Source organism: Cornus florida, unplaced genomic scaffold (assembly GCF_030987335.1).
Source record: "Cornus florida cultivar Cherokee Brave unplaced genomic scaffold, ASM3098733v1 CherokeeBrave_3.0.0_Hap2_Chr08, whole genome shotgun sequence".
In the NCBI taxonomy this organism is placed as follows: Eukaryota; Viridiplantae; Streptophyta; class Magnoliopsida; order Cornales; family Cornaceae; genus Cornus; species Cornus florida.
In genome coordinates this window covers 59,835,671-59,845,132 of record NW_026775578.1, presented here as the reverse complement: position 1 = coordinate 59,845,132, position 9,462 = coordinate 59,835,671, and the positions used below count along the sequence as shown (strand labels likewise).

At 32.9% G+C, this 9,462-nt stretch overlaps 1 protein-coding gene across 1 annotated transcript; it reads left to right on the top strand.

The window, feature by feature from the left end:
* Window positions 1-3,862: 3,862 nt before the first annotated feature.
* LOC132270354 (probable LRR receptor-like serine/threonine-protein kinase At3g47570) lies at window positions 3,863-8,976 on the top strand. The gene is made up of 2 exons (XM_059771533.1): window positions 3,863-6,590; window positions 8,570-8,976. Exons 1-2 carry the CDS (start codon window positions 3,863-3,865, stop codon window positions 8,974-8,976), a joined length of 3,135 nt encoding a protein of 1,044 aa, XP_059627516.1.
* Window positions 8,977-9,462: the final 486 nt, after the last annotated feature.

Sequence of the window (9,462 nt, the reverse complement as noted above, 5' to 3'; positions counted from 1 at the left end):
TTTTTTTTTTTTCAACTACATAGTCTGCAAGCATGGGATTAATTCGAGTAGTAACTCAGTTGGACCTGAAGTTTCATGAAATATCAGGTCGATCACGACCACAAGTGAAAGATTAAACTTTATCCGACCTGTAACTTCACTTTAGAATTATGCAATTTAGCCTCCCCCAAAACTAAGAAGAGGGGAATTGTAACACAAACACACTCGATTGGAGAGCTGATCTTTGTATCACCTAGGCCATTAGGTAATGTCCTAAAATTTTGCTAATTAATTAATTAGTGAATTAAGAACACCTATTTGGTGATTGGTAGTCTGGTAGACATAGTTTTCTGGTTTATTAAAACTTGATGGGTGGTTTAAGTGATCTTCATTTTCAAATCCCAATTTTACTTTTCTAGTCAATGAAATATATATATATATATATATATATATAGAGAGAGAGAGAGAGAGAGAGAGAGGGAGAGAGACTTGTCCTCCGGAAGTGGTTTTATTTTTGTTTTTTTTTAGGGTAAATTATATTGACACCCCCTAGAAGTTATGTCAAATTTTACATTTACCCTTATTTTTATTTGTTATTTCTTGTGAAATTCTTTATGTGTTTGAACTACCAGTTTTATATATATATATATATATATATATATATATTGAGTACCAAATAATTTTACAACTTGAACTCGTTAAGGTTTTCAAAATTGCTAATTAAGTACTAAAGTTAGTAATGTGTAATTTACAATTTACAAAACAACTCCTCTGAAATAATAATAATAAAAAAAGCAAAGAAAGAAAATAAGAAAAAGGTTATAAACACAAATTTTTGACTTAAATGATTATAAAAAAAAATTGAATATAATTAATTGTCATTGCATCCATATATAATTAAGTATCATGACCCATCTGTTTCTTAATGTCTTTGTATCTTCCTATTTTTTAAAATTATTATTTAATTTTTTTTATACTAATGATGTTGTAAGTCAAGTTTTCAAAGTCTTGTGATCATTCTTAGCCTCAAAAACAAAACAAAAAAAAAAAAAAAAAAAAAAAAAAAAAAAAAAAAATGGTTCGCAAGTATTAAATAAATATTTTTCCAAGCTGAAGATTCCAAGTCAATGAAATATATTCTACTTTTCTAGTCAACAAAATCTATAAGATAGACTTGTCCTCCCAAAGTGGTTATATTTTCTTTTTGTTTTTATTTGTTCTTTCTTGTTAAATTCTTAAGATTTTAATTCTCTTTATGTGTGTGAACTACCAGTTGTATACATATATAAAAAAGTAGACATTTTTTTTTTTTTTTTTTTGGAACAAAGGGAGTACTATAAAATAAAATAAAGGGTAATTTGCACTCACACCCCCTTAAGTTTGCAATAAAAACAGGTAGATACAATTTAGAGAGAGTGTGATCCAATTGTCCCCTCAAGTTTGTAAACTTGAACAACACTCCAATCATGATAATAGTACGTAATTGCCTTTTGATTTTTGAATTGACCCATTTAAATCATAAAAGTATAATATAACCTTTTACAAGTACTTTGATTTGACCAATATGACCCTTGACAAAAAAAAAAAAATTAAAAAAACTTCCACCATGGCCCTCGCATTTTTTTAGAAATACCTTATTATAATATTAAATTAAAATTATTTATGGTAATGTTTTACATAAAAATTAAAGTTGGCCCCCTCAAATTTTTTTTGTAACACTCTATTTATGGTACTAAATCATAGATACTAATAATTGTTTTCTGTATAAAAATTAAAGTTGATCTCTCTATATTTTTTAAAAAAAATCCATATGGTTCCCTTATATTAAATATAGTTTAATAATGAAATTACTTGTAACCCTTTCAAATTCCAATAAACCTCTTGCTATAAAAGATCAAATTTAGTAAAAAAATTTATTAATTATTATGATAGTCCTTATAACAGCATACTATATTTACGCATACATATATTCACACACATACATAAATATTATTTGTTATGAATTAGAAAGGGAAAAAAAAATTATTCACTTGACAACAACAATAATTCAATCCACAAATTTTCTCTTGTATTACTTCTAATTTCTCTTCAAGTTTATTAACTTTATCAGATAACTGAAGTAATAACTGAATTAAAAAGTTATTTTGTCTAATATGTATATTAGCTGCGTCTGTTTTAAAACTAGTAAATCCTATAGGTTCTTTATCAATTTTGTAAAGTTCAGCTAACGATGTTAAATAATCAGGACTACTGGTGCTCATAAAACAATTGTAACAATTTTTGGATATCGGTTTTAAGGGATTTTAAGGAGTCTAGGATTATTTTTTTGTTTTCAGCAATATTCTCAATATCATTGTTAATATCTTTAATTGTGACTAATATTATCTTATTATCTAAATTATTTGAACTAGAATTATGTACTACTTGTTCTTTAATATAATCTAAATTTTCTCCTAATCGTTTTATAGAGGTATCTAAATTATTAAAGTCAAGTCTATTTATAAACTAAAATCGTTGCCGTCTAACTTCTAAAATATTTTGTATTAATATAATTCTAGATCTAAGTTCTTCAATTCTTCTTTGTAGACTACGGGTGGTGTCTTCTAATTTTAGCGCTATGTAACAGTTCCTAAGTGCTGTTTGACAAAATCCTAATACTTGAATAAGTTGTTCTTTGGGTAAATTGTGCATAAATTAAACTCCTAGGGGTGAAAATATAAATTCAGCTTAATAAAAGACTAAAATAGAACTTGGTTCATGTATTTGTAAATATGTAAATTACGTTTGGCTATGGGTAATATACTTATACTAAGCCCACTTTACTGTAAAAGTCTCTTATATTTATTTGATACTTAATATATATAAAGAAACATAATTAATACATTTAAAAAAAAAAAAAAAAAAATACGAGACCTCTTTTGCTATCGTCAGTTGCTAGGAAAAAATAAAAATAAAAAATTTGGCTCCTTAGGCAGCCGCTTATCGCCTTCCAGTTGAGCCGCCCTGAGCATATCTTACTGATAATTTGACAAGAGGAGTTTCCTGTGACTTGTAAGATAGAAAAGCTTTGAAGTCATATATATATATTATTGCTAAATCCATCTCAGATATGTTGGTTGCTTGTGCATTTAAATACCTTGACCATGCTAAATGTTAAATATAGCATAAATATGGTATAGACTTGGCAGTTAGATTAACTAGCCTCATGTTTATAACGTTTGGCACGGTCAGGGCTCCTCATTCACGCGTTTTTTTTTTTTTTTTTTTTCAGAATTTGTAAAATTTTCCATATTCTTATTTTAACTTCTCTTTTTGTTTTTGTTTTTGTTTTTGTTTTTCTCATTTTTTACTATGCATAAGTTTTATAACTCTAAGATCAATTATGTGACAAAAAAGATTAATTGGGTTGATTATAGATATTTAAAGGCCATTTTTATATTTTTTGCCTAAAGCCTCAAATTATGTTGAGCCGCCCCTGGTCAAGGCATTTAAATGCACAAGCAACCAACATATGTGAGATGGATTTAGTAATAATATATATATATATAGAAAATTCTACCATGCCAACATCATAAGGTTGGAAAAGTTAGAACATAGAACTGTATATAAATCAAGCCTGGTATTGAAATCCTCATAGCACAATCGTGAGAGATCACAACTTAGACATCTTCTTTTTTCCCTATAAATTTCAAGGAAAGTGAGTTCAAGATATTACAAGTTTAATCCATCTCACACATTGCAGGTTTATTTTAACGGAGCTTTATATATTTATTTGTTTTTTAAATGCTCCTCTTACACTTACTAATTAGATTATTTTTGAGGATTTAATATGTTGTCTTTGCTTTCCAGAAACGTGAGCTACTTAAAGTTTCTCTGAGCTGGAATGGGGCTTCCAGACTTGGGCTTATGCATATCAAGGTCACTTCTTTTCAATATTTCTATGTATGTAATAGTTGCATGTTGCTTGAGCTTGATGCATGCAAGCATGCCTACCAATGCAGCCACCTCCAGGCTGAGTGGGAATGAGACAGACCGACTTGCACTGCTGGCATTCAAAGCCAAAATAACCAATGACCCTCTTCAGGTTATGAGTTCATGGAATGGTTCCAATCACTTTTGCCAGTGGCATGGTGTCACCTGTGGTTGCCGACACAAAAGGGTCACCGAGTTAGACCTCGGGTCCCAGAAATTGTTCGGGTCCATATCCCCGCATGTTGGAAATCTAAGTTTCCTGAGACTACTATACCTCCACAACAATAGCTTTGAACAAGAAATCCCTCCAGAGCTGGGTCATTTATGGCGACTGCGAGTTTTAGGCCTCAACAATAACTCAATAAGTGGCAGAATTCCTGCCAGTTTATCTGCTTGCTCTAACCTTCATTCCTTAGTTTTGGAATTCAACAACCTTGAAGGGCCAATTCCTGTGGAATTGGGCTCCTTGTCAAAGCTCCGTGGTATTTTTATTAAGAAAAACCACCTAACTGGAAGTTTACCTCATTCTCTGATGAACTTATCATCTCTGGAGCTACTTTCTGTGTCCGACAATAATTTTGGCGGGAGTGTCCCAGATGCACTTGGTCAACTTAAAAAGCTAACAATGATTGCACTTGGAAGCAATTGGTTTTCCGGCACCATCCCTCCCTCAATATTCAATCTCTCTTCTCTGACAAGTTTCGAAGTGGTAGGAAACAACATTACAGGCAGCCTTCCCTCCGATATAGGCATCACTCTTCCTAATATTCAATATTTCGATCTTTACAATAACCACTTTACTGGATCAATTCCTACCTCAATATCCAATGCATCGAATTTGGTATCATTTTTTGTGGGTAGAAATAATCTTACTGGAAAGGTACCTACAATGGAGAGACTGCATAAGCTGAATAATATCAAATTAGTCAGCAATCATCTTGGGACTGGGGATAATGAAGACTTCAACTTTTTGTCGTCTTTGACCAATGCCACCAATTTAAAGGTGTTGGTCTTGGACAGAAACAATTTTGGAGGAATGCTTCCCAAATCCATCTTCAATTTCTCAAACAAGCTTGAATTCTTCAACGTGGCCAAGAATCAGTTATTTGGGACTATCCCGGATGGGATTGGGAATCTAATCAACTTGACTTGGCTAAATTTGTGGGGCAACAAGTTCACAGGTAACATTCCCACGGAAATCGGAATGCTTCAAAAGCTACACAAAATTGACATGTCAGATAACAATTTCTCTGGATGCATTCCCTCCTCGTTTGGGAATTTAAGTATGTTAAACCTCTTGGATTTGGGAAGCAATGATCTTTATGGCAACATCCCTCCAAGTCTTGGGAAATGTCAAAACTTGTTATCACTTGATCTTTCCAATAACAATCTCAGTGGTACCATGCCCTCAGAAGTTGTCGGTCTCTCCTCCTTATCCATCCTTCTCGAATTGTCTCAAAACCGTTTCACTGGTTCACTTCCCATAGAAGTTGGAAATTTGAAAAATTTAGGTCAATTGTATGTTTCTGATAACTTGCTGTCCAGTGAAATTCCTAGCACTATTGGTAGCTGCGTGGTATTAGAAATATTATCTATGGCGGGTAACTTCTTCCAAGGGAACATTCCATCATCTTTGAGCTCTCTAAGAGGTATTCAAGTTTTAGATCTTTCTCACAACAATTTGTCAGGGAAAATTCCAGAATATCTTGAGGGCTTTGCATTCTTAAAAAATTTGAATCTATCTTACAATGAGCTTGAGGGTGTGGTACCAATAAAAGGTGTGTTTGCAAATGCAACTGCAGTTTCAGTCACCAGAAACAGTAAGGTCTGTGGAGGTATACCTGAATTACAGCGGCCTCCATGTAACTTCAAAGGATCCAAAAAGAGGGGATTAACGCTTACATTAAAATTTATAATCCTCACAGCGTCAGGGCTTCTTGGATTAACATTACTGTTGTGCATTCTATTTCTTTGCTGCTGTAAAAAAAAGAGAGTGACACCTTCATCGGAAAATTTAGCAAGTTCTTTTTTCAAAGTATCCTACCAAAGTTTACATAGAGCTACGAATGGTTTCAGCGGCTCCAATTTGGTAGGGGTGGGTAGTTTTGGGTCTGTATATGAAGGACTCCTTGATCAGGAAGGGAAAAAGGTTGCAGTGAAGGTACTTAATCTTTTCCAGCCCGGAGCTTCCAAGAGTTTCATCAATGAGTGTGAGGTGTCGAGGAACATCAGACATCGGAATCTTGTCAAGGTGATCACTGCATGTTCTAGTGTTGACCAACAAAATAACGACTTCAAGGCTCTGATTTATGAGTTCATGGTTAACGGGAGCCTAGATGATTGGTTGCATCCAAATCAAGAACTTGAGGCAGACGAGGAACAAAAAAATTTAAGTCTTGTTCAGAGATTGAATATTGCCATTGATGTTGCTTGTGCACTTGATTATCTCCACCACCGTTGCCAAACTACAATAATTCATTGTGATATGAAACCAAGCAATGTTCTTCTAGATGATGACATGATTGCACATGTAGGTGACTTTGGGATATCAAAATTTCTTCTTGATGCTAACCAGAACGATAGTGGAAACCAAATCAGTTCCGTTGGAATCAGAGGTTCCATTGGTTATATGCCACCAGGTATTAACTATACAACTTTATTTATTTTTTATTTCTCTGTTAACATTTCTTTCCCTAATCTTAAAGAGTTCTGGTGATATATGTATTATCACACCGCCAATTCAGTTTAAGTAAGATAGAACAAAAAAAGTTGTCTAGAAATACTTTCTGGAGTTATTGTCCACTTTTGTTATATGTATTATACTAGCTTTGTTCAGGTGCTCTGGCAGAAAACTCTAAGGAACATTGCTAATCTTTGTTTTGAAATTCATAATTAGCCTTTTTGAGTCATCCAACATGTTTGTCAAGTTTTGGTCCAGAATTGCAACTAACATGCATGATGCATATTGTTCACAAGTATTTAGTCACTTGAAATAACCGATTTGATGTGCATGACGGACGATAAATTAATTATTCTGGTCTGCTCTACAAGCTTTTTCATGCTTGAAATAAAGTTTTTGAAAAACCTTAATTTTCTAGAAAGTTTGATAAATAATAATTTCGACTAAAATTTTGATTTTTCAAACTAGGACTGAGGTTTTATGTAGTTGAGGCATCTAACTTAATCGACCTAAAAGATGGGGAAAGGAGTAAGAAAAAAAAAAAAAAAAAAAAAAGGAATGGTGTTTGCTAAAAAGATAAACTATTAGCCCAAATTGTTAGCTGAGACATGATAGATTGGAATCATGAATGTAGCTTACCGTGTTAGTCAAGATATGATAGATTAGAAAAATGGGATTTGACTTTATTTACACATATGTCTAGGCATAAAATATGGATTTTATTTAGTTTTCTTCCTTATAATATTAACATGTACTCTTTTTAATATATGAATACCAGAGATGAATGAGTGTTTGAAGCCTCATTCAATCCTTTACACATTATCATTCTCATTCAAACATTTACACAATTCTCTTCTATTTCTTATTTCTTATATTTCTACTTGGTGTCAAAGTCAGGGTGGTTTGACCGCAATGAGAGCATTGCGAGTTCAGTACACCCATTCAAGAATGGTTGATTAGACAATGTCGATGGTTTGTGGCCTGTCTAAGGAGACATTGGTGATTCTTCTATCTACATATTTTAAAACTTGTGTATGAAGAGGAATTGTGTGATGAATGACAATGTTGATTCTTTCATCTACATATTTTAAACATATTTAGGAAGAGGAATGGTATGAGGAGACAGTAATAATTGTTTATGGTCTAAGGAGACATAGTTTGTTGGTTATGGTCTAAGGAGACATTCTTAATGGTTTATAGTCTAACACGACACTAGCTGAGTCAGATAAGACACACGGTGGTTTGAAGAAAACACCATTGTTATATCTTGGCTAGTTAATTTGATACAGCCAAACAAAGTCATTAGCTATATATTTATAAAGAACAATATTTGAGGATATATGCATTCTCTAAGTGGTCATGTGAGAGATTCATGCACCAACTTGAGAAGGAGTTATAGCTTAAATATGATATGCTAGAATCATAAGTGTAACTTACCATATTAGTTGAGATATGATAGGCTAGAATCATAGGATTTGACTTTGTTTACATATATGTCTAGGCATAGAATAACAATGATTTGATTTAGTTTCTTTTCTTGTAATATTAGCCTGTGCTCTTTTTAGTATATAAATAACAAAGTTGAATTAGTGGTTGAAGCCTCATTCAAGCCCTTACATATTATTATTCTCATTCATGCCTTTAAACATTTCTCTTCTATTTCTTTTATCTTGTATTTCTTCTCATATGCATGTTAAATGAGATGCAATTCACCAACAGGCCTGTGGCCTAGCAGTACAATGCTCCTACCTTCCAAAGGAATGTCAGGGATTCGAATCTCAGCGGAGGCAGTGTGTGTGAGTCCCAACTACGAGGAAAAAAAAATAATTCTTTATTAGATCTGAACAATGTATAATGGATGCATACTTTGCAAATAAAATATTTGTTTGTTAAAGAGATACTAACATTTCTTGTTGCATTGGATTGTCTGGATTGTAGAGTATGGTTTGGGAAGTGAGGTGTCAACATCCGGTGATGTGTACAGCTATGGCATTCTTTTGTTGGAGATCTTTACTGGAAAAAGGCCGACTGATGAGATGTTTAATGATGGTATGAACCTTCATAACTTTGCCAAGACAGCTGTTAGAATTGCAGATCTAGTATTTCTTCAACAAGGAGAGATGGAGGTGAGCGCGAGCACGAGCACCAACAACACTCGCAATCAAAATCGTGATAGTAATTACAAGATACAGGAGTGCTTGACTTCAGTATTTAGAATTGGAATTGCATGTTCACAAAAGTCACCAACTGAACGATTGGATATTGTTGATGTTGTAGCCAAGTTGCAGGTTACCAGGAACAATCTTCTTGGTACTGGTGGAACGCATGTTGGAAGAACTAATTAATAGCAGTTGTTCATGAGAAGGTACGGCCAAATTATTGACTTCATAACTGCATAATAGTTTTTCTTTTTTGCCTTCTTTTCTGCATTCAATAAAAATTTAGACCATTTCTCCATTTGCATGTTTTGTTCTTAAGCTGGCCGCACTATTCTTATCTGGGTTGGTTCATTTTTTTATATCTAATTCATTTAAGTGAAAGAAAACCTGTCTTTGTCAAAAAAAAAAAAAAAAAAAAAAAAAAAAAAAAAAAAAAAAGAAGAAGAAGAAGAAGAAGAAAGAAAGAAAGAAAGAAAGAAAGAAAGAAAGATGATTTAATTTCCCGAATTGTGTAGGCCAAAGCCAAAGAAAGTATGATAGCTCACTTTATTTATATCACATTCGAATGTCCGATAGCTAATTATGTTTCCTCTTATTCCATATGCTTGAGGCTGTTAAGATTGAAGGATTTGGTTGATTCATCAAGTGCGCAATGTCAAATATTGCTTTTGC

What these genes read in the sequence shown, in the direction of transcription:
- LOC132270354 (XM_059771533.1), top strand. Translation starts at nt 3,863, where the DNA reads ATGGGGCTTCCAGACTTGGGCTTATGCATATCAAGGTCACTTCTTTTC. An exon ending in CATTGGTTATATGCCACCAG is followed by an intron (nt 6,591 to 8,569) that starts GTATTAACTATA and finishes TCTGGATTGTAG; the next exon opens with AGTATGGTTTGGGAAGTGAG.